General features: G+C 43.4%; 1 protein-coding gene across 1 annotated transcript in view; it reads right to left on the bottom strand.

Annotated features, from left to right (window-relative positions):
* Positions 1–26,436, bottom strand: part of LOC124805395 (myrosinase 1-like) — a 149,023-nt gene that overhangs the window by 52,293 nt on the left and 70,294 nt on the right. The window contains exons 6-7 of the mRNA XM_047265957.1: positions 20,119–20,213; positions 13,191–13,338 (exon numbers count right to left, since the gene is read on the bottom strand). Of these exons, the coding sequence (XP_047121913.1) occupies positions 13,191–13,338; positions 20,119–20,213 (243 nt within the window). The remainder of the gene's footprint in view (positions 1–13,190; positions 13,339–20,118; positions 20,214–26,436) is intronic.

Consider the following 26,436-nt stretch of genomic DNA (forward strand, 5'->3'; position numbering starts at 1 on the left):
ATTGTTGCAAGACTATCCACACTGCTAAAGAGGCTGTACTGCACACAGGGAGGGAATTGGTACGCCGTCATGGCGGCGATGTTGTTGTTGTTGTTGTTGTTGTTGTGGTCTTCAGTCCTGAGACTGGTTTGATGCAGCTCACCATGCTACTCTACCCTGTGCAAGCTTCTTCATCTCCCAGTACCTACTGCAGCCTACATCCTTCTGAATCTGTTTAGTGTATTCATCTCTTGGTCTCCCTCTACGATTTTTACCCTCCACGTTGCCCTCCAGTACTAAATTGGTGATCTCTTGATGCCTCAGAACATATCCTACCAACCGATCCCTTCTTCTAGTCAAGTTGTGCCACAAACTCCTCTTCTCCCCAATTCTATTCAATACCTCCTCATTAGTTATGTGATCTACCCATCTAATCTTCAGCATTCTTCTGTAGTATCACATTTCGAAATTTTCTATTCTCTTCTTGTCCAAGCTATTTATCGTCCATGTTTCGTTTCATTACATGGATACAGTCCATACAAATATTTTCAGCAACGACTTCCTGACACTTAAATCAATACTCGATGTTAACAACTTTCTCTTCTTCAGAAACGCTTTCCTTGCCATTGCCAGCCTACATTTTATATCCTCTCTACTTCGACTATCACCAGTTATTTTGCTCCACAAATAGCAAAACTCCTTTACTACTTTGTCTCATTTCCTAATTTAATTCCCTCAGCATCACCCGACTTAATTCGACAACACATTTAATCATACAGTAAAGCTGCATGCCGTTGGGAAAAATTACGGCTGTAGTTTCTGTGGTGTCACCGCCAGACACCACACTTGCTAGGTGGTAGCCTTTAAATCGGCCGTGGTCCGTGTCGCCACTGTCAGTGATTGCAGACCGAGCGCCACCACACGGCAGGTCTAGAGAGACGTCCTAGCACTCGCCCCAGTTGTACAGCCAACGTGACTAGCAATGGTTCACTGACAAATTATGCTCTCATTTGCCGAGACGATAGTTAGCATAGCCTTCAGCTACGTCAATTGCTACGACCTAGCAAGGCGCCATTATCAATAGATATTTAACTTGTGATGCCTGTAACGTCAGACCGATGTTCACCAATTATGGATTAAAGTTAAGTATTCTACCAGTTACCTCCTGTTTTGCTAATCTTATTTCTCTGACCTGTTCCAGACCTCACGCCAGACTGCGTGAGCTTAAATGCATGCCTTTCGGCTACCAGTCATAGTGGATTGGCTGTCTGGCCAGTCCACAACAGTTGGCGACGAGTATAAAAACGGTCTTCTTCTTTATATTGCACTAATTTACTTGTGTCATGGCTTCGCCACAATCTCCAGATGTACTGTCCGAATTTCATCGCTTGCAGAATCGGCAGACGCAGGCCTTATTGGATGCCCTTGGACAGCTCGTCCAGGGTCAACGTGCACTGCAAAACGATGCGGCAGCCGCCGCTTCACCGCTACCGCAGCCACAACACGCAGTTGCACCACCTTTTCGTCCTTTTGATGCGGCACTGGAAAGCTGGATGGAGTGGACACGCCAATTTGGATTCCATCTCGCCGCCTACAGAATTCAAGGTAATGAGCGGCAGCCTCACTTATGATCGTGTGTCGGCGTCCAGACGTACCGTGTGATAGTGAAATTGTTTCCCCGACGCGACGTAGCAACTCTGTCCTACGACGAAACTTTGTCGGCATTAGATGCATATTTCAACGAATCCGTCAATGTAGTTGCAAAAAGATATACTTTTTTTCGTACAAAACGTACGGCAGGTCAAACTAATAGGGAGTGGGTCGCCACTTTGCAAGGCCTTACTAGGGATTGTGCTTTTGAGTGTGAATGTGGACTCGCTTATTCAGATACTATGGTACATGATGCAATTGCACAGAACGTTTCTGATGTTCGTATAAGGGAACAGATTTTGAAACTAGTCAATCCCTCCCTTCAGCAAGTGATGGACATATTGGATCCGCAAGACACACTTGACTTTGCTCAGGAATCATTTGAAACTTCGCCAGCTGTGTGTCACATTAACAGGCCCACTGGGAGAGCTGCACGGAACGGTAAACAGCCCTCGCGCCGGTCCGCGCAACTGCCGCCAAGCTCTCCACCACGTGTGCCACGCAAGCAGGCAAATTCAGTGCTAAAGTCATGCCCGCGGTGTGCCACTAGACATTCGCGTGAGAATTGCCCATCACGCCAAGCTATTTGCTTTTTCTGTAATAAAAAAGGACATGTTCAGAGTGTTTGCCAGAAAAAGCTTAGATCGGACACTCACAACCATTCCAGGCCCTTTGCTTCGCGCTGGAATCGGAATCGAACCAAGAATACTCAGACTCATGAACCTTCGCCCATGGAAATTCATGTAGTTCATTCCACTCCGCCCAGTGCCACTCTCTCTAACAGTGACTGTGTTTGTCCCACAAATAGCGTGCGTCGAAATCGCAGGAAATCCCGTCAAGTAGCAAGTGATTCTGTACCAGTGTCTGTTCAAGTTGCACGAGACTGTCGCTCTTGTCATCAGCAGGACAATAAACTTTTTGTAGATTTGGACATTCATGGCACCGTGATCCCATTCCAGCTCGATACCAGAGCTGCAGTTTCATTGATCAATAAAGACACGTACAAACAACTGGGCACACATCCGTTGCATGCCACAAATGTTAAGTTAACTAGCTATTCTGGTCAGAATATCCCTGTGTTAGGATAGTGCAGCCTTCTTGCAACATACAAGGGACAAACAAAACTTGTGTCATTTTACGTACTTCGTTCTTCTTCTGCAGTGAACTTGTTTGGTTTGGATTTATTTCAGTTGTTTAACTTGTCTATAGTAAATCAGATCCTATCAGTGAACCAGACTGTGCCTTCAGCCAGTGTTTCTCGTCTATGTGAAGAATTTGCAGACATTTTTGCACCGGGCCTTGGTTGCGCTAAGAACTATAAAGCACATTTGGAACTGAACGTAACCGTGCAACCAGAATTTTTCAGAACGCGCAATGTTCCCCACGCATTGCGTGATGAGGTCGCAAGAACATTACACGATTTGAAATCGCAAGGTGTAATTGAACGTGTGCAGGCTTCTCTCTGGGCCTCACCCTTAGTAATTTTGCCAAAACCTTCCGGAAAATTGAGACTTTGTGTGGACTTCAAGGCTACAGTGAATCCACAACTAGTGATTGCAACTTTTCCTTTACCCCGCCCGGAAGATCATTTTGACCAACTGTGCCCGGGTAAATATTTTTCGAAGTTGGATCTAGTGGATGCGTACTTGCAAATACCGGTGGACAAAGAATCCCAGCGCGTTTTGGTGGTTAACACGCATCTTGGTTTCTATCGCTTCAAAAGACTGCCATTCGGGTGTGCATCCGAACCTGCATTGTTTCAGCAATACCTGCAAACTGCTTGTGCGTCGGTCCATACTGCAGCAAACTATCTGGACGATATTATGATCTCCGGAAAGACAGAAGAAGAACATTTAGCCAATCTCAGAACATTATTTCAGGTCTTGCGACAAAATGGTCTTCGCTTGCGGAAGGACAAATCTGTGTTTTTTGCTCTGGGCCTACCCTACCTGGGCCATGTACTCAATGCCCAAGGCATACATCCCAGTCCAGAGCACCTCCGTGCCATTCAGGACTTGCCTTCGCCGCAGAATTTAAGCAACTACAGAGTGTGCTGGGAAAAATCAATTACTATAACAGATATATGCGCCACGCCTCTTCCATTTCAGCTCTGCTTCATCGCTTACGCCGTAAAGGTGTTCCGTTCGTCTGGACGACGGAATGCGAACGCGCCTTTCGCCAGTTGAAATCGGCGTTGCTTTCTAATACTTGCCTTACGCCATTCGATCCCCAGAAACCCCTTTTGTTGATGGTAGATGCATCGGATTTCGGGATCGGTGCTGTGCTTGCGCACAAAGATGGATCGCATGATCGCCCTATTGCCTTTGCGTCCAAATTGCTCTCGTCTGCGCAAAGAAATTATTCACAGATAGAGAAAGAAGCTTTGGCTCTCGTCTTTGGTGTTACTAAGTTTCATGATTTCTTGTATGGTCGTCACTTTACCATCATCACAAACCACAAACCTTTGACATCGCTTTTTCATCCGAACAAGCCTGTACCTCCACGCACAGCGCAGAAATTCATTCGCTGGTCTATTTTCCTCTCGCAGTACCGCTACGATATCTTGTATCGGTCCACTGCTAAGCACGGAAACGCCGATGCATTGTCCCGTTTGCCTGTTGCTGAGGATAGGGCATTCGATTCTTCCGAACTTGCATGCATGTTCATTGATGCGGAAACCGATGACGTGGTCGAATCGTTTCCGATTGATTTTCGTCGTGTAGCTACGGCCACAGCTGCTGACCCTGTCCTTGCTATCGTTTTGCGTTTTGTTGCTACGCAATGGCCCTTGTCGAAGTCACGGATCGAGGATCCATTGGTTCGCCGATTTTTTGCTCACAAGGAGAGACTTTTTGTACGACGTGGTGTTTTGCTGGTGGTCCCACGTTCATTACAGTCCTCTGTCTTACGGCTTCTCCATCAAGGACATTGGGGTATAGTGCGCAAGAAACAAATTGCTCGTCAGCACTATACTTGTTTCGGAATCGATGCTGCGATTACGAGTATGTGCTCTTCTTGCATGGCGTGTACCGAACAACAATCCGCACCGCTGCGGAAATTCTTTGCATGGCCAAAAGCCACTTCCCCTTGGCAACACTTACACATCGATTTTGCTGGTCCATTCTGGAATGCTCGATAGTTAGTTGTCGTCGATTCCTTCAGTAATTTTCCTTTTGTTGTCAGGATGTCTTCCACGACGTCATCTGCCACCATCCAAGCGTTATCTGCTATCCTTTGCATTGAAGGTCTTCCGCAGACTATTGTTTCCGACAATGGCCCACAATTCATGTCCGCAGAATTTCAGTCATTCTGCAAGGCCAATGGTATTCAACATCTGACATCCGCGCCGTTTTCGCCTCAGTCAAACGGTGCCGCTGGACGTTTGTTCAGGACTTTCAAGTCACAGATGTTGAAGTTGAAAGAGTCGCATTCTCGGGAGGACGCGTTATTGCTCTTTTTGTCTTCGTATCGCTCTCAGCCCCGCGATGGTCGCTCGTCGGCTGTTACACAGTCGTCCTCATCGAACCTTGAGGTCTTTGCTGCATCCGCCGCATCAGGTTCCTGTGCAGCGGCAGCCACCTGCTTTTGCTCCAGGCGGCGTTGTATACCACCACAACTATCGAGGTTCACGGCGTTGGCTCGCAGGGCGCATTCTTCGCTGCCTAGGCCGCGCTATGTATCTGGTTTTGGGGGCCTCTGGTAAGGTGTGTCGGCATCTCAATCAGCTGCGCCTCTGTCGTCGCACGGGTTCTGCCGCTCCACGTCTGTTTTCAGCGACGGTGCCCTCCGGTCAGCGCCACGGCCCCTCCTGTCTCTCTGCGGGCGCATACACCGCATGTTGACATGCACCCTGGACTAGGTTTTCAGGCGTTTCCTAGCTCCCCTCGGACCGAATGGCAGGGTGCAGGTGGCACAGCCTCGCCTGTTGTTAGGCTCCCCACCTCGTCGCATACGTCAAGATGGTTTCCTCCCCACGGAGGGCGGAAGCCTTATCACACAACCGTGCGCCGATTTGCGGGGGAGGAATGTGGTGTCACCGCCAGACACCACACTTGCTAGGTGGTAGCCTTTAAATCGGCCGCGGTCCGTTAGTATACGTCGGACCCGCGTGTCACCACTGTCAGTGATTGCAGACCGAGCGCCACCACACGGTAGGTCTAGAGAGAGGTCCTAGCAATCGCCCCAGTTGTACAGCCGACGTGACTAGCAATGGTTCACTGACAAATTATGCTCTCATTTGCCGAGACGACAGTTAGCGTAGCCTTCAGCTACGTCAATTGCTACGACCTAGCAAGGCGCCATTACCGTCAGACCGATGTTCACCAATTATGGATTAAAGTTATGTATTCTACCAGTTACCTCCTATTTTGCTAATCTTATTTCTCTGACCTGTTCCAGACCTCACGCCAGACTGCGTGAGCTTAAACGCGTGCCTTTCGGCTACCAGTCATAGTGGATTGGCTATCGGGCCAGTCCACAACAGTTTCCCCTTGCTTTCAGCCGTTCGCAGTACCACAACAGCAAGGCCGTGTTGGTTAGTGTTACAGGGCCAGGTCAGTCAGTCATCCAGACTGTTGCCCCTGCAACAACTGAAAAGGCTGCTGCCCCTCTTCAGGAACCACACGTTTGTCTGGCCTCTCAACAGATACCCCTCCGTTGTGGTTGCACCTACGGCACGGCTATCTGTATCGCTGAGGCACGCAAGCCTCCCCACCAACGGCAAGGTGCATGGTTCATGGGGGGATGGCGGCTATGTTTCGTCGAATGTAGGATTGTAAGATGAAAAGTAATGCACACATGCTAGTAGAAAGCTATTTAAATGATATTGAGAAACGCGCCAAGTGCCACGCGGAAGATAAATCCCCCCTCCATATGCACGCGCCATTTGAATGTGTCGCAATTTTGAGAGCGGAAGAATGGTTCAAATGGCTCTGAGCACTATGGGACTTAACATCTGTGGTCATCAGTCCCCTAGAACTTAGAACTACTTAAACCTAACTAACCTAAGGACATCACACACATCCATGCCCGAGGCAGGATTCGAACCTGCGACCGTAGCAGTCGCGCGGTTCCGGACTGAGCGCCTTAACCGTGAGACCACAGCGGCCAGCGCGGAAGAATGGAGGCGCGTTCTAGTGCAATGTGAAAGCACGTTAAGCAGTGTGCTGTTGTCGAAATTTTAATTGCTGAAAAAGTTACTCCGTGTGAGATTCATCGTCGTTTAAAAGCTTCTCGTAGTGATGATCCTGTTGATAATTCTACTGTAACAGATGGGTAGTAAAATTTCGTGACTGTGAGCCTGGAAAAGACATAATTGTTGCTGAAACACGCAGCTGACGTCCGGTCTGCCACTGATGATAAACATCGCAAACTCGTCGGCGACCGGAGAATCACTGAAACCATATTGGGGTATGCAAGGAACGTGTCGGCTTCATTACTGAACAATGAGGATAACGTAAAATCTGTACATGATAAGTGCCAAGCCGTCCAACAGACGAGAACAGACAGTGTCGACTGGAATGTTGCAAGCAATCCCTCCAACAGACGAGAAGAGACAGCGTCGACTGCAATGCTGCGAGCATTTACTGTAGCGCTGCCGAGATGGAGGAGGCGACTTACTTTTGAATGTTGCGACGGGGCAGGAGTCAGAGGTCCATCATTTCGACCCAGAAGTGAAAAGACATCCATTTTCTCCTAGCCTAATAAGTTCAAATCACTACAATCCGCAAAAAATTCTTTTGATTGTGTTTTGGAAAGCTCGTCGACTTTACGTATGTGATTATCTGCTGCGAGTGACAACGTTAAATTCTTCTCAGTGTATACTGCAGACTGTCTTTAAACCTCCGATGTCGGATTCGTAGTTTTAGAGGCAGCGTGGCGCCTATAATCTTTCAACATGAGAGAGTTCGTCCACATACAACTGAAGAGGCTTTGCGAAACCTGGAGTTTGAAACGACTCGACACATTCCTTTCTCCATAGAGATTACGGCCTGAGATTTTAATCATTACATCTCGGACGATGAAGTGGAGGCCAGTATCAAGTCCTGGATTTAAGAAAAGTAGCGAGAATTTTTCTGTGACAGAACGAAAAAACTTGTTACAGGTTGAGAGAAACGAGTTAATCTTAACGGTTCAAATGCCTCTGAGCACTATGGGACTTAACTTCTGAGGTCACCAGCCCCCTAGAATTTAGAACTACTTAAACCTAACTAACCTAAGGACATCACACACATCCATGCCCGAGGCAGGATTCGAACCTGCGACCGTAGCGGTCGCGCGCTTCCAAACTGTAGTGCCTTGAACCGCTCGGCTACCCCGACCGGCAGTCTTAACGGTGACTATGTTTATTAATAAATATGTGGTTTTCCTAATTGTTTTAAGCATGTGTGCATTACTTTTCAACCTACACTCGTAGCTACGAACTGATAATAGCCCAGTGGAAAGTTCGTTGAATACCTCCGTCTTGAGACAATAACAGAAAATGAAATTGCGAGAAATATCGTGGTATGAAGTAATGCATCGTTGCTAGATTAATAATACATCTCACAAGTCCTATTGACATTTACAGTACATGGAGTTCATAAAGTGAATATAAAACTTATTTAGGTACTTAGATATTTCTGATTTGCTGCTTGTTTGAGACACAAATCTCTGCAGTAACTGCAATAATTAAATCAAAAAAGAAATATAAGAAGAAAACTCTGTATATACCACAGTGAATATTATTGATAAATATGTTCGTTTGGTATGTCACGACACTATAAAACTTTCCCAAGGCCATTTGCTCACGAAGCAACTCCATGTGGCCACTTACTTATAGTGAACGACGCTATAACAAACAACTACAAATACGAAAGAAATATGCTGACATTTCATTCCCTCCAACATTCAGCCGTAATTCCGAATCGAAAACAAACTCTGGTATTCTGGGCTGTAATAAATATGAGATTAAAAATTTACGTTACCAGCTAGGACTGGCAGAAACAGACTACATAAATCCTGATTGTCATATGAAAGAAACTTGAAAGACATGTTGCTCTTCAAAGAATCAGTACACGGCAATACTTGGTGGAGCGAATGATTTTTACAGGTACAAACTAAGACAATCATCCGAAAGTGTGAGAGTCACTATGAGTAACGTGAGGAGGCAAAGCTGGCATTGTATCTGATATTCATATTCCTTGTTTCTTTTATAATCAAATACATTCCGTACAAATGCTAGTGTTCTAATTTCGAAAGTGTGTAACTGGTGACGAGTATCTTCTTACGTGAACTTTAAAGAAATTCTCATAACCGGATCAAAGTTCAGATTTACGCTCGCAGCACAGAACGTATTAAATATGCTGTCTGACCAAAGCACACTCACTTAAAGGACTCAAATACCCAGCAAGCGTTTTCACAAGTCTTCGAAACAATGTTCCAACACCAGAAACTACTGCAGACGAAACACGCCGTTACAGCTATGAGCCAATCACGCGCGACTTCACCTGTTATCTGTATATACTGTTACGCCCCTGAATAATATCCCTGGTGGACAGTAAAAATACGTCCAAGTTCTATCTTGGCAGCTCCAGTAAGGCGAACCGCCTCTGTCGATCACTAGTAGACTGTCAGCTAGGGGGAAATGCCGAGTGAGTTGCGGCAAACACGGAAGCTGTCACAGCACGAGGGAACGACCGGGCACCCTAGTTTGCAGGCGAAGTATAACGACATCATGAAAGCCAAGAGAGGCCATCATAACAATGAGAAAGCAAAGTTTCGTAACAAAGGATAATGTAAAAGGCAACTTCCAGTGTTCAGGTGTCGAGCCAGTAGAAAAGAGCCTCTGAAATGTAGTTCCGAAAGTCTGAAGTCAGTAGGATAGATGACAGAGAGGGAAAAAGAGGGCACGTGATATCGCAGCCATCCCTACCGCCGCAGAGCGTACGAGAAGCTCCAACATAAATACACCACACTTCTTAATAAATGTCTGGTTACTGATTGACGAGTGCTGATTGCTGACTGCTCCTTGTGTCAGCTGCAGGTATCCAGCGTTGGGAGGAGATCGATCTTCAGCACGCCTAGCTCTCTTCTACTGTCTATGGAACCACTGCAAGGATGCTACAGCTGCCAGCTGTGCTTCGTACTTCCGAGACGACTCTGACGGAACGTGGAGGCAGTCATCACCCTGCAGGCCTGCTGGAGGCTTGACCTGCACGTTCAAATCTTCGACGTTCAAGAGAGCACTTCGGAGATCGCTACGCAGAGCTGAATGCCGCCAGATTCCAAGCGCCAATGGCAGTCCCGTGACGAGACAGCTGCCACCTGACGATTTACTGTGCTGATGGTACTGCGAATGGATCACACGCCGGCATTCCGCTGATGATAGTGCGCTACTGTGCAGGTCTGGCTGTGGTTCGATTCTACGTAATACATGTATTAGTGGCAATGTTTTCTTGGCGCTCTCTAGAATAATGACTTCGCCACCGTATCTCTCCTGGTTGTCTCCTGACAACTGTAGGAGTCTGGGACTGGACCCCTACAATACTCTCATCCAGAGTAGCCAGATCCCCCTATTTTACGAGGAATTGACCACTACATACGATGTGAGGCGAATCCACCGGTATAACAGTGAGGTGGGAAGCACTGTGTTGTCAGCAGACAAAGAGTAGCAGCAGAATAGGTCGATCAAGACAGCTCAGTGACTTGGGACGTCGACTAGTCGTTGAGTGTCAGCTGAATAAGAAGCCCATCGGCGACATTTCACCGCTTCTAAAGTTGCCAAATGCGGTTGTTGATGGTGTGCTCGTGAAGTGAAAACGCAAAGGAACGATCATACTCAAGTACTGAGGGACAGGGACCGTCCAGCATTGCAGAGGTCGGTTGTGAAAAATCGCGTGAATTCTGCGGGAGGAAAAACCCGTGACTTCCGAAGTTCTGCCAGCAGCCCAGCTAGGACAGTGGCTAGGATTCGGGACTTAAAACAGATGAGGTATAATGGCCGAGCATCACCTCACAATTATAAGTACAGAAAGGAACACTCAAACAAAGTAAAACATACTGAGGTGTTGAAATGTTGGTAAAATTGATAGATAGTCGAATATGCCGCATTAGCTGTTTTATTGTTCTCGCTCAGAGACTGGTACAATAGTTGCGCACAATACACGTACATCCCCAGGGGCATTTCCGCGTACAAAAACTTTCGTACAAAACTTTATAACAATGGTGCTACTGACTCACTAAGATCAGAATTGTTAATATGTGGTAAGTACCGTCTTTAAGTCATGTTTCCCTCGTAGTATTTAGGACAGTGAGAAATTTCGCCTCACCTAGACTTTTATTTTAGCAACACACCTACAATTTCCGATGTTGTAAAGATGGGAGTGGTACGCTCATTGTACAGATGCTCAATATTCTGTACGGTTTCACGTTACCACATGTGAGTCCGACACTACTGTAAAGATTATTGTTTCATTTGGATCTACTTGTGTCCCCTGTTGGACGTTCATCACCTACTTTTATAACACTTTCAATTTAGGGACGTCTGGCGCTCTCTGAACGTGAACTATAAATTATCAGTGACAGTTGACGTTATTAAATTTGACTTCTGTTGGTGCGCGTGTCGGTAGTGCTCTTCGTGGCACCGTAGTTCACGCGTTAAGCCAGTTAGTTAAAATGGTACATCAGACCTTACAAGTAATTTTATGACAGGAGCTCGTGCCTTTCTTTAATAATTCGCGTGCCATGATTTTAATCTTGACATTAAAAATCCTGGACTGAGTAAAAGTCTAGTAAGTTTGTTATAAAGGTTTGCATAATGTTTTTTACGCAGTAAAACTCTTGAGGGTGAACGCGTATGGTATCAAGCCGGTTGTATCAGTCCCTGAGCGACTACAATAAAACAGCTAACGTGGCAAATTGAACTTTCCACCAATTTTACCAGCCTCTCAACACCTCAGCATATTTTAATTTGTTTAGAGTTCCTTTACGGTATGTAAAACGGTATTAGGTGTGAACGCCCTGCTTACAAGATTGTTTGCAACCTCCTCATACGCCGCACATCTCAGTAGCCACAGTTTAGTAGATGACTGGAAGCGAGTGTTTTAGTGTGATAAATCACGCTGGATCTTATGTCGGTGAGATGAAAGGGTTTGGGTCAAGCGAATTCCTGGAGAACATTATCTGCCATCAGGTGTAGAGCCAAGAGTGAAAGACAGAAGAGTTGGTGTTACAGCGTTGGTACAGTCCCCTTGTTATGCTTAAGAAAACATTAAATGCACGTTTTACAGCTCTGTGTACTACATGCAGTAGAGGAACAGTTTGGAGAGGATGACTGCATCAACTGGCAGTGCACCGTGTCGTAAAGTAGCATGTGAGAGGCAATGGTTTGGTGACAGTTACATTCCTGAAATGGAATGGACTGCCCGAAGTCCCAATATGATCTCAGTGGAACACCTGTGACTTAAGTCATAACATCGACCTCTTTCCATATTCCAGCGTCCAATATCATTACCACAACATTCACTACCAATCACACACCTCACTGAAAATATCCGCAGCAGAAATCCAGCCCCAATAAAAGCCGAGGGTGAACACACCCAACATGAATGTCGACTAATCGGCGTCCAGATATTTCTTATGAAATGGTGTAGATGGTCTACACACGGTTAGCTGACGGCGCCCTCGATGGTTGAAATTCTAATCTCAGTTTTCATACGGGCTATTGCTCAACGTAATCCTCTGCGTACTCTGTCATCTTTGCTAAACGCAAATGATAGAAAAGGTGCGATTCCATCTGTGATAATTGGTAGCCTCTGTTCCGGTTGGTAAGGTTTTCAACCATGCGTATCTGCGAGGACACTTTAGTAATGGAATAAGAAAACGAATTCGCATTAGCTAGAATTGTTGATTTATCTACCGATTTGTACATTGTTGCTTCTATTTTTCTCGATATTGATTTAAGCTGTTTACTTACAGCCATAATTTCGCCATCAACTGTATTTCCGCCCACCGAGTTGGCTACGAGTTTGATCTTCACACTCTCGGCAGATCGTTGCCTTCATAGAAACTGGTGTTTTCTGTAGCGTTTTCACGTCACAGGATGCAAGTAAATATGAAAGGGTGAAACCTGTAAAATGTTTTTGGGCAACCTACATAACTCTTTCACACAAGCATTTTTCACGAAATCGACTCGGAGAATTAATTCAGTATGTATGATTTAGGGCAAAACTGTTAAGAGACAGTGAGCATTTGGTTAAAGCTCTTTGTCAAGACTGATTTTGATTTGTGGTGGTCTAACAGATGCAAATATAGTAACACAGATTCACCTAAAAAGCTTCTGAACACGTTCTGAACACGTTCACGTGTGTTTCTAAAAACCAGTCCAGGTTCAGGGAACGTCCAAATGTGTTAATAATCGGTGTAGTGATGGCTCGTTTCATGTGTAAAGGAAGGATACTTGAGATAGAATATTTGTGAGCGTTTTTAAAAATCTTTGAATGATGAAGTATCTATTGGACGTAGCACACTTCAGTCCTGTAACAGGTCATAATCTCAAAAGATACAGCTAAGAAATCTCTTACCTTTAATGTAGTCGACTTGGTCCTGTGTGAACGTTGGCAGCCGTGAGTGGGGCCTCCCCTCGGCTCGGCTGTTGGCGTCCACCCGCTGGCGCACCACAGCCGGGTAGTCGCCGTCCGGGCTGAAGATGGGGTGCGCGTACAGGCCGAGCTGCCGTTGGCGGGAGAGGACTCTGTTAGTGCTCATTGGGTACTTGACAAGAAACTGATAACGACGTAGCAATACTAGTGTCACATTTGGAACCATTTTTCTTTTGAGCGGTGTCTATAAATTTTAGAAACATTCTTGACCATTTTCTGCCTCCAAAGCTGAATATTCTAAACGTTAACAAACAACCTAAACATCTGACTTCTAGGTCACAACAGAGTAAGTTATAAACAAACATCTTTAGGTGAGGTGTGGTCTTCGGAACTAATTCTCACAAAGTGACTCAAACATCCTGACCCGGAATGTCTAATCTCCGAACATAGCGCCAGAAGATACATTCTGAAACACACCCAGCACACTGAATCGTGAATCACATAGCAGATACAGGAACGAGACACACACTGCACAGTGCTGGACTGTCTTTCACAGATGTATTACGATAATTTATGTTTCATCGTAGCGTCAGTGCTGATACCGAAACCTCGTATCGGAAGAGTTATTCCCTCACATATCATAGTCGGCGCTATGCATTCTTGTGTATAAGGTAACGACGACTAAAACTTTTGTGATCTGAGGAAACGAGTTTCCAATACAGTTAGTACTTAATGTAACCAGATTTATGTCAGCAAATGGCAGTAATAACTATAAGCCACGTTCTTACAAAGTATCAATATTTTTGTCCGTATTAGCTCATTTCCCTGATTAGATATGGGCTTGAGGTGCGAAATAGTTAAGAGCCCTTTACAACTCTTAAACTATGCCACGTTTTGAGGAAGAAGTAAACTTCTTCGAACGATACAGTTTATTTGACTTTTCCAAGGCATTATTCGAGCATTTAAGTATGATATCCATAATGCACTCACATGCGATAGGCAAAATAATGTGAACAGTAGTAGTAATGGGATGACTGTGTTTGACGGTCAACAACGCAGGTAAGGCACGTGTTGCGATGGACGAGTATCGCATACTTCATACTTGCATTCACAGGCCGAGGTCGGCGTGCAATGAAAGGCCGAACAGAGTTTCAGAGAGGGCACACTGTGGGATCCCGATTAGCTGGAGCGTCAGTAACAGCCAATTTATTGAATGTGTCAAGAGCAACCGTTTCAACACCCATGACAGCCTACACAGAACATGGAAAGACATCATCGTGTAAACGTAATAGTGGGCGCAAATCAAAACTAAATGACAGAGATCGCATCATACGCTAACATGACTTGTGTCAAAACAACACAAAACTACGGCGACAACAGTGACTGCAGAGCTCAATAGTCATCTTCGAGACCCCGTATCTACCGACACTGTACGCCGAGAACTTCATAAATCGAATATTCGTGGACGTTATACGGAAACCATTAATGGCGACAACCAACGCAAAGAAGCGTAAAACATGGTGTCAGGAGCATAAATCCTGAACTGCTGATCAGTGGATGCACGTTATGTGGTGCGACGAGTCAACGTTTTCGTTATTTCCAGCATCGGGCCGGGTTTACGTCTGGAGAACGCCAAAAGATGCCTACAGTCCAGATTGCTTGATTCCAACGGATAAGCATGGAGGGGGAAGTGAGATGGTGCGGGCAGCCATATCATGGTATTCTGCTGGTCCCATCATTACTCTCAAAGGCCGTTTTACGGCCAACGTTTATGTGAACATTTTTGATGACCTGGTGCACCCCATGATTCAAGTGTTGTTCCCAAACAATGATGCCATATTTCAGGACGATAATGCACCCATTCACACACCCAGGACAGTACAACTGTGGTATGAAGAGCATGCAACTGAACTGCAGTGTCTTCCCTGGCCAGCACAGTCCCCGGATTTCAATATTATCGAACCCTTGTGGGCGGTATTGGAGCGCAGACTCCGAAGCAGATTTCCACCTCCCTCTTCACTACAGGAGTTAGAAGAGATCCTGATCGAAGAGTAGCATAACATTCCGCTGAAGATTACACAGTCATTATATGCCTGTATCCCAAGAAGAATCGCAACTGTATTAGGGAAAAATGGGGGTCCAACCCCTTATTAACAAACCCAAGTAACTTCTTCCAAGCCGTCTTTCTTACAACACAGACAATTTCCGACGATGTGTTGGAGTACAGTTTGAAGTACGTAACTAAGACACATACAGTGTTTAGGCGTTTCTTTAGTGCATAAAATCAGAGGTTATTCTCCAACTTTTGCCTACAGTTGCATCCCTTGGATAATGGGCAGCAGCTCAACGGTGCAGGCCCTACGAATGAGGGGAAGTAGTATGTGTGCCTTTGTTAAAGGCACGTTTTCGGTATTATTGAGACGAACGCGTGAAACTCTTTGACACCTCATTGAATAGGTACATCTCAATAAATCGAGCTAAAGTTTACTTTGACATGATGTTAGTCTCCACTTCCCATTCTTTTTAATCCCGTAGATCCAATCGAGTTCGAAACAGAATGATGTACGCAATTACCATCATTTCCGCTACGACTGTGTAACATGCTTTTTTTGCTCCAAGGGAAACGAAGTACTTCCTAGATTTCATTACTAAGAAATAGTTTTGAAGTAAGGATAGAAGCTGCAGCAACGAATTAAAATTTGTGCCATGGCCTGGACTTGACTTGAACCCAGGTCGCCATCTTCCTAGACACATGTGCTAACAATTACAGCACCATGGTACTGTGGCTGTTACAGCTGCGTGGACTACCTAAGTTCAGTGCTCACCCTAACACAGTCCCAATTTCGTAGAGCCTTGGCAATAATGACAATCTGAGAAGGGGAAAGTGAGCTGAAAGTGTGAACTGAAGTTTCTGTTAGGGAAGACAATGGACTAGAGTGCTGTGTGCAGATGGGGCAGCCACAGTGCTGCAGTGAAGCAGTGATTAGCACATTTGCCTAGTAAGCAGGAGGCCTGGGTTCAAGTCCAGGCTAAGGCACAGGTTTCAATTCATTACTTCAACTTCTGTCCTTATCAAAGATAAAGTTGAGACTCACGTGTATCTGGGAAAATGTTATTTCATCAGTTCTATAGTTCTGAAATAGTTTAAAATCATTTTAAAGATTTTCCGGAGGGACATTGAGCTGAGTACAGACCTAATTGATAGGACAGCCACTGGGACCTCCTTTGTGTCAACCCATGTCTCCATAAGGCGCTAGCTGCATCTACAGGCTCCGTGCCTTCCTTCCTAGTAAGAGTCGTCCACAATAGCCACGATCCGGTAGCCGGCATGACTATTTTCTGTTTTTACTGGTACGCTAGAGAGGCTATCATGTCTGGACAGCCTGTGCAAGTTGTACTGCTCATGTGGTGTCTTTAAAAAAAACAAATTCCCCTAGGCTAGACTACGAGTAGCTACCGCCTCTTGAGATTCTTCTCAGTGAGCCAAGACATTCCTTGCCGGCGAGAAGCAGTGAAATCAAGTAACAGGAAGCCGAGATCTCCATTTGGCCAAAACTTCCTTGAGTGAAGACACAGATACGTTATTGAACCAGATATTTGTATTTTTCCACAAAAATATCACTAAGACAATATCAGTACGTATCTCAGCCGTGAAGGCACTACTTGTCGTGTTCTAAGTCAGAGCTAAATCTAAAGCAAAAAACAGAAATAGATGATACACTGTGTTACAATATGCGATCGAGAACAGATTTGTACAAATCTTGAACAGAATTGCAACTCATTGTTGTCCGCCATTAAAGGCATTTTTATTTTACTTTGCTATTTCGATGAACATGTTAAAGGTACTGAAGAGAAGAGACTCTAATTTTCCTCAACGATATAATACAGTGTTGAAAAGGAATTTAAATAAGTTTCATTTCATAAACGGTGCATTTCCAAGAGTGAACTTCTGTGAAAGGCTTCTGTAGGACCGTCGGACATTTTGTTCGTGATTTTTGCTGACGAGTCTGCATTACGGTCTTGAAGTAATCTGCTGTACTACTACGCATCGTCGAAACAAATGATAACTGGATCAGTTTTCGAAACTTCTACACAATGCCATAAACATTGCTAGCAATTTACAGAAGACCGGCGTAGATCTTCAGCTGCTTTTACACAACGAGATCGCTAATTCTCGGCACGGACTATTGAATTTTCAACGAAATACTGGAAAGAGTCTAATCCAGAGCAGACACTGAAGGGAATCTGTATTTTCAATTTTAACTCAGTTTAACTAATAAGAATCTTTCCTGTCACGAAATAATTTAATTTTGCAGAACCTGAACATTAGTTACCTTCATAACTAGTTACTCGAGTTGATTACTCCCTTCAGATGTAGGAGTAGTAAAGCAAGTAACAACAGTTAATTATTTATCTAATCACCTGGTCTCATTTGAATTACAATTGAAGGTAATATTATAAGCGTTACAGAACCATTAAAGCAAATGTTCTGTTAGTTACTGAAGGCCTTTAAAAGCATATACAAGGGCGAACACGATAGAAATATTTTTTTTCTCATGTGTTGTATTGAGTCCTCTATACATGTCATTAAAAATTAATTCGTAATAACACCGAAGTAATTCATTTTCTGTAACATAACTTAGCCTTCTTGCAAATTCTGTCACGCAATTGATGAAAAAAATGAAATGTGCTTATGTCTGATCTACACTGAAGCTCCAAAGAAACTGGTGTAGCCATGCGCATACAAATACAGAGTATCTAAACAGGCAATAAGCGTCTGGCGCAGTCATTAGATCGGTTACTGCTGCTACAATGACATGTTATCAAGCTATAAGTGAGTTTGAACGTGGTGTTATAGTCGGCGCACAAGCGACGGGATACAGCATCTCCTAGGTAGCGATGAAGTGGGGATTTTCCCGTACGAGCATTTCACGAGAGTACCGTGAATATGAGGAATCCGTTAAAAGATCAAATCTCCGACATCGCTGCAGCCGGAAAAAGATCCTGCAAGAACGGGACCAACGATGACTGAAGGGAACCGTCCAACGTGACAGAAGTGCAACCTTCCCGCAAATTGCTGCAGATTTCAGTGCTGGGCCTTTAGCAAGTGTTAGTGTGTGAACCATTCGGGCAAGTGTCAGTGTGCGAACCATTCAACGAAACATCATCGATATGGGCTTTCGGAGCCGAAGGCCCACTCGTGTATCCTTGATGACTGCACGGCACAAAGCTGTACGCCCCGCCTGAGCCCATTAAGATCGACATTAGATTGTTGATGACTGGAAACATATTACCTGGTCGGACGAATCCCGTTTCAAATTGTATCGAGCGGATGGACGTGTACGGGCATGGAGACAATCTCATGAATCCATGGACCCTGCATGTCAGCAAGGGACTGTTGAAGCTGGTGGAGGCTCTGTAATGGTGTGGGGCGTGTGCAGTTGGAGCGATATCGCACCCCTCATACGTCTAGATACGACTCTGACAGGTGACCCGTACGTAAGCATCATGTCTGATCACCTGCTTCCATACATGTCTCTTGTGCATTCCGACGGACGTGGGCAATTCCAGCAGAACAATTTGATGACCCACGCGTCCAGAATTGCTACAGAGTGGCTCAAGGAACACTCTCCCGAGTTTAAACACTTCCGCTGGACACCGAACTCCCCACACATGAATATTATTGAGCATATCTGGGATGCCTTGCAACGCGCTGTTCAGAAGAGATATGCATCCTGTAACGGGACATCCTCCTCCAGCATTACTTTTTCTTAACTGTAGTTGTGGATACCAGTATTTTGGACAGGTCAGTATTATCTCAGCTGCTTTTCTAAAAACTTTCATACAATTTTATACACAATATGTTATATTTCAAACTAAAATTTATGAAAAGGAATTACTTTATTTTCGATCTTACAATCGATAAGCAGTAGCTTTGAATATATAGTTAAAATTATCTTTTTTTAGAAACATTTGAAATCACGAATTATTTGGCACACTCAGAATTTCTATTTTTAATTTCACAATCTAGTACTGTTTACTATACTTGTTTCTGGATTCTGTTATGGCATGATAATCGAAACTAATAGAGATTAATTTGTCAAGAAAACTTGTAAATCCTTTGGAATATTGTATTTCGGCTTAGTGAGGTAAGTAGTAAGCATGCCTCTCATGTGATTGGACGTAATTTTGTATTTCGAACGAACAATGTAATTTCGGTTTGTTAATGTGAAAATTCAAGGGACTGTATGATATACTAAAATGCGACAAAATAAATTATCGTGACCATAAAGATTCAGCAATAACAAACTTCAAATTTATTTAGATCAAGAATCAGACCCCTAGAGAAGAAGAACTGAAGCCAACTGTACACGAAAATCTAAGTGAACTAGGAAGTTTGCTGTAATCTTCACTCTTCTCAAATTTTTGATAAAAGAATTTGCTTATTGTGGACAACAGCTGGAATTAGGAAGTAGGGGGGAAATTACAACTCCCTCGTACTCTTACGGATTTATGGACAACCCTGCAGGATTCATGGTGTCAATTCCCTCCAGCACTGCTTCAGACACTAGTCGAGTCTGTGTCACGTCTTGTTGCGGCACTTCGGCCTGCTCACGGGGGCCCTATCCCATATTAGGCAGGTGTACCAGTTTCTTTGGCTCTTCAGTGTATTTTTAACCACTTATAATATTCGTTATAGTATTGTACGTACTGTTTTCACCGTTTATTTACGAGCCTTGAATGATATCCAGCCCAGGACAGTGCTTCATTGAATTAAATTCGTTGGTGGAGCAACAGCAGATCCACAGAATATTTTTGCGTCTTTTAACGTGAGCTGCACTCTTGCTAACACGATGTGTTGCAATTACATCTCTGTACCTGCATTGATCAATTTATTCATGGAAATTACCTGAAACTGGAGACTCCTCTCAACTGCCTCCTCATCCGCTGTAGAGTTTGTGGCGGCCTCGTAGCCCTGACTGTTCAGCGTGATCCCAACAGTGCCTGGAACGAGATTGTGTTTAGACTGCGCAATTCGTGAGAGTTAGTGCACCACAAAATCCTAGACCTCATTTTTATTATTACTAGTTTCTCTTTTATTTAGAAATTAATTTTCGGTCTACATTAGTGATATGGATGCATGTGGTAGGCGCCCAACTCTTCTTCATCATAGAAACGGACATATATTTTTAATTATGTTGTATCTTTTCCTCTAGTAATAATATATTAATTGACAAGTGTTGCCTCTCCAACGTTTATCATTGTTACCTTACATCATTAGATAAAGTTCATATTTGTTAGTACTCAAGGGAATATGTAGGGGAAGGGGTGAGCATGATGGCAAGCAAGGAAAGCCAGCAACTTCAGTTTGTGAGTCCGTACATTGCCGCAATCCTACGGCAGCAGCGTACAGGTATCACTGGACATCTCCTCAGTTACGCATAGTCACTCCAAGAAGGCAGGACATCGTCTCACAGTCACGTTCAGTGCGCTTCGAAGGGCTTCTGATCAAAGTAGGTTCTCACTTCACGTAATTATTACAAACGTACGAAAGAAGTTAGGTTCTGCTACCATAATTGTGTTGAATGACCGATTACTTAGCGACAAATTTTCATTTTGAGGAGTGCTTCAGCGAAGGCCGCCATCAACTGTGAGGGGAATTTGATAAATAATGCTCCGGTCGATATTACTGTGGATTGTTAGATACAACAACAATGAAAATTACGTTAGATGTAGTTGGGAGCTTGAGGAAGAAGCACGTGTCTCTGTTTTCTCGCTGTGTACAATGACGTATAATTGACAAGAGTTGTAAATGGACCTTGCATGGGCTTCGGGTACTGTGACTGTTGAGGACCAGAGGTTGTACATCAAGCTCGAAACTTAACGCGGCGTAAACCCGAAAGAAATTCACAGTGCGTTAGGTGAAGTACGTGGTGAGTTTACAGTGGACCGTAGTACAATTTCACGTTGGGTTAATCGTTTTCGTGGTGGTCGCAAAAACGTCAACAGATGAACGAAGTGTGAAACTTGTGGCCCATGCTCTTGCAGAAGATGTAAGTGCTACTTGTGAGATACTCTCTGAAGCCACAGGAATTACCCCATCAGTACTCCGAATTCTGGCAAATGATTTGAGGAAGAGAATAATATCTGCGAGATGGGTCAAGGACAGAGCCAAAGGGCTGGCTTGTAAGGACTGGACACCCCCATCATCTTCATACGACGAAAAAGGGATACGCGCTGTCGAGTTAACAAGGCCATTGCTAGATTTAAGCTATCGCTAGCACTATCGGCTGTCACCCACCCGTATTTAAGCATAGACCAACTACTGAACATTGTTGACCTTACTTGAACTCAGTTGTTGTTTTGCTGATCAGTTCAGTTCTTACTTGCAGTTGAATTTAATGTAAGTCCTCCCTTACTGCTTTCGTGCTGGGTGTTGTTGTGATAGTTTCAAATTATGGATAAGTTTGTTATAAGAAAGAAGAAGAAAATCATTTGGGCTCGTGCACTAGCGTTATGGTAAATCAAAAATATTTACGGTCTAATTACCAATCTAGAGCAGTTATTTGGAAACTGACAGAACTTAGGGGTTGCAATATTTCAGTATTTTACAAGGCAGCGGAGGTATGAACACCATAACAAATGACATTAAATTAACATCACTGTTTAAAATTACCGGTACACTTGGATTTGCCTGTGTCGCCCAAAAATCGAGCTGATAAACAAAAATGTAGCTCAAACGGTGATGGTTGTATTTCATTAACAGTTTGCTCAAATTTGTCTCATTAGATAGCAAAATATCGCCCAATTTGGTCACCCAGGCGACATTCAATTATGAAAACCATTTCAGATGCGGAACGATGGGTAACGATTTGTGAAGAGTAGAAGGGGTTAGTTCCTTCGTTTCTAAAAGATATATTCGGGGGATTGCTTTAATTCATCCGAGCCTACTAAGTCCTTTATCCCCCTTCCCCCCTCCCTCGTTATCGTCCAAAATCTAGTTGCGATCTATGACTATCTTTAATCTGAACTGTTTTTAAGTTGTAGTAACGACATAAAAATCATATTTTCGTTACTTTGGTAACAGTTTTTAATTTGATTTATTGAATAGTAGTTTTTTTCAGGCAGACTGTGTTTAATTTTAATGTTGGTTTGAGTCGGATTTCCACAATATGTGTAGTTCAGGAATGTTTACATTGGAAGGCGGCTGGCAACCGTTATTTCGTACAGTGTACCAGTGCATTAAGATGGCTCAGTTGTGGGAAACATCACGTCTTCAAGTTTTACTACAAGAGCGATGCTCTATTGCAAAACGTCTTATTCGTAATATCCTTGAAACAGTGAGTTCAACCGTGACAACTATAACGTATTTGTAAACAATATTATGGAAAGGAAAGTTGCTACTCATCATACAGCAGAGATGCTGAGTCGCAGACAGGCACAACAAAAAGACTGTCAGACAATAAGCTTTCGGCCAACAAAACCTTTGTCAGAAACAAACGACAAACACACCCACACACTCGCAAACGCAACTCACACATACATGGCTGCACTGTCTGGCAGCTGAAGCCACACTCAGTGAAGCCGCACAAGGACTAAAACGAATTGTACAACCTGTAATCAACATTTGCGTTGCTAACAATAGTTTTACCGCACTTTAGGACTCAGGTAGCGCAATATCAGTTATCAGCAAGTCGGCATATAATAATGCACAAAAACTATACTTTGTCCGGAGTTGCCTCTTACGAAAATTGAAATACAAGGTGCCATCACTGCATCAACTGTTGTAGTTAAACATGAGACCTTTCTATAATTTACTTGTCAGGGACGTAGTTTTGCTATGAACTTTCTCATTGTGCCGTTGCTCTCTACTCAAATAATTTTAGGTGTCAATTTCTTTAATCAGTACAAAGAAGTAGTGAACAACAATGATGCAGAAATTAATCTAACAATTTTGGATCAACATGTTGTTATAAAATTTGAAGATTAGTTACGTTCACAGGGAGAAGAGATCAGCCGCGTATGTTTCCTGTATAATGATATACTCACCCGATTCTGTTGACAGCAAACAGCTTATCATTATACATAAATCGACAGTTAAGATCAGGTAATTATTTAAGTACACTAATTCATCAAAAGATGAACCAGAGAACTGTGATAAACATGATAGGAAAGACTTTAGCATAATTTTACAAGAACATGGGATATTGTTTACACATAGACCGATCACCTAAGGGATTTCAACACCAGTTTCAGGTTAGTGAGCATGACAAATTCTGTGTGAGACCTTCTGTAATACTGGTTCAAAAGGTGAATGCTGAAATATAGATGATGTTAGAGGCGCAAGACTCGAAATTCCACGTAGGACAAAAAGTTTGAGTCAAATCTCAACCAGTATCAAGTAAAGGTAAGTCTCTTAGTTAGAAATTCTTCTGTCTCTACATCGGACCCTACAGAATTAAAGGAACAGCGCACGAGTGTGCAAACGAATTTGAGTCACTATGTACACAGAAATGCACCGCATACCACACATAAATCGATTTGTTGAGTAAATACTATGTTGGCAGATGTGTGGAATGTTATGTAGCTCATTAGGGATACAATCAATTTTTTTCCACTAAGTTGGTACATGATAAACAACTATAGAGAAAGTTTGTATACAATTTCATGAAGTATGTAAGTAAACAGTGGTAAAATTGCTCAAGTTTATTGATTCTGAGTGAAGAATGGAAGTAGTACTATAAGTGATTTTCTTAGTAAGCAGCTAACGATGTAGTTTTTCGTATCTGCCAATTTTTGCAGACTAAGCAGAGAATAAGCGTTGTATTGGGAAATTGATAAGTTTTATGAGATATGAGGTTATTTGTGCGTTGAAGCCATTGTTGCTATATTTTGATGATGTGTGATGAAGTTTATGATGAGTAGTATGAGGATATATTTCACCGATATTTGAGGTAAAGGGATTGGTTAGGAGCTCTGTTTTCTGTTGAGACATATTCTTGGAATAATAGTACCTATAGCTTCGTATATTTATGTATCTTGTGAAATTTTCATAGTTTTCACATTGTAAGTCAACTTAAAAACGTACGAAAATTTTATCAAATGGGGTGGGGATTAAGAAAGGTGGACAGATATAGGTGGATTGGACATTTATTTACAGATAGTGTCAGAATGAGTGGAAATTTCATGTTACGAGAGCGAAGCAGTCGCGTGTGACATCTGTGGAATAGTCGACTTACGGCAGTGACAGTAGTATCTCTGAAACTGTGTATCTTTGGATTAGTTGTAGAGCGGAGTGTAGTCGAGTTTTGGACACGGAGGAAGTTAGCTGAACTTTCAGCATAGTGCATACTGGAAGAAGATTTTGATGAAGAAAGTTATTAGGAATCATTAATCTGATGGAAGGACTTACAGACGTAGCGTTTATGGAACAGAAAGAATGGATTTGCATCATGGGTACGTTTTTAAGTAATGGTTTTTGCTGATACCTACTAGTAATGTTAGCGATACTTGCATCAGAACATTTCACCACCCCACCTCGGCTGAGGTCATTTCAGTTTAATTCTTTTCCATTTACATAATCGTAAAAGCATTGCCTTGTAAGACCTCTGTAAAGACAGTGAAGTTTCTGTTTTTTTCTGTGAGGTTTATTATAATGAACGGATTAGTATTTTCATTTCAAGTATGAAGTTTTTCGTTTTAAATTGAGAAAATCATTCCAATCTTTCTTCCAATGCTTCAGTTTTACTGTAGTATAGTTTAGCTGCTGCGGTATCTTCATGCTGTACTATTGCCGCTGATTATGCTGTAATTTTTCAGGTGAAATTCTTTTCATATTTTGTTGATCCTTTCGTTTCTTACCTCACGTCTCCATAGCAAAAATTCTAAGCGTTTCCTTTGCAATTCAGATTTTTAATGGGCTAGTAAACAGTGTATGTTTTATAGTGTTGCTACGTAATTTCAGTGTTTGAGTTCTTTTGGGCTGTGCACAGTTTGATTTTGATAGTAGTTTTTGAGTAACAGATTTGATTTAACTTCCTGAATCATGAACGCCAAATAGTTTTATCTTCATGTTAATATGTGCACTGAGATACGCTGTCTGCAATAGTAATTTCAGTTCAAACTGTTTATAACAGAGGACAATAAAAAGCAGGGAACATTTTAATGCTCATGAACGAACGAACGATAGAGTCAGAGCAAATAACTTTCATTGTATATATGTATGTATGTATGTTCCACACCTCCTCCAAAACCACTGGACCGATTTCAGCTACACTTGGTACATATATTAGTCACAATCTGAAAATAAATACTGTTGGATTAAGAACCACCAGCCCCTTAACAGTGTGATAACATGGAGGGAGAAGGGAAGATGACGATATGGACAGACAGCGAGGGGGAAGAATGGTCACAACTTGGGGGAAGGAGATGGACAAAGAGAGAATACATGAGGGGATGGACTAGAGGCTGAGTGGAGACAGACAGAGGGGAAGGAGCAGATTGACAGATGTGGCTGGAGTAGATGGACAGAGAGAGGGGAAGAAACAGAGGGAGGTGGAGGAGGTTGGTAGAAGGAAGGGGTGAAGGAGATTGATGTAGTGGTGTGGCGATGGGCAGAGAGAGGTGGGAGAAGGAGATGGACAGAGTGTGGGAGGAGGAGATGGAGAAAGAGAAGGTGGAGGGGGAGACAAAGAGAGAGAGTGGGATGGGTGAGTTGAACTTAGATGAGGAGGATGAGGAGAGGGACAGAGGGGAAAGGAGCAGATGGACGTATGGGGTTGACAGACTGGACAAAGAAATGGGGTGAAGGACAGAGACAGCCAGGAGCAGATGAACTGGGAGTGGGGGGGGGTGAGGGAGTGGACAGAGGGGGAGGGGGTGGAGGAGGTGGATTAATAGTAAACTGGAGTAAATATACACCTGGGCAATGCTCACTACTCAGCTAATTCATAATAAATATAACTACCCAACAATATTAATAAGCATTATTATTAAATAATAGAAATATTTTTTTCCGTGCAGCGATGGCGTACACATGTAAGGACAACGGAACCGGTAAACCCTCGGATCCATGTGACATTGGGAGACCGGTACAGGCTGTAAAGTATTGCAGGGTTTTGAAATCCGCTCCATCGCCTGCCGAGTTCGGAACGACACGTTATATACGACGATTTTGAGGAAAATTTAAATGAGTTTGACATCGAGAAAGTATCTATAGGGTTTCAGT

The sequence above is a fragment of the Schistocerca piceifrons genome, chromosome 7 (genome assembly GCF_021461385.2).
Source record: "Schistocerca piceifrons isolate TAMUIC-IGC-003096 chromosome 7, iqSchPice1.1, whole genome shotgun sequence".
NCBI classification, from domain to species: domain Eukaryota; kingdom Metazoa; phylum Arthropoda; class Insecta; order Orthoptera; family Acrididae; genus Schistocerca; species Schistocerca piceifrons.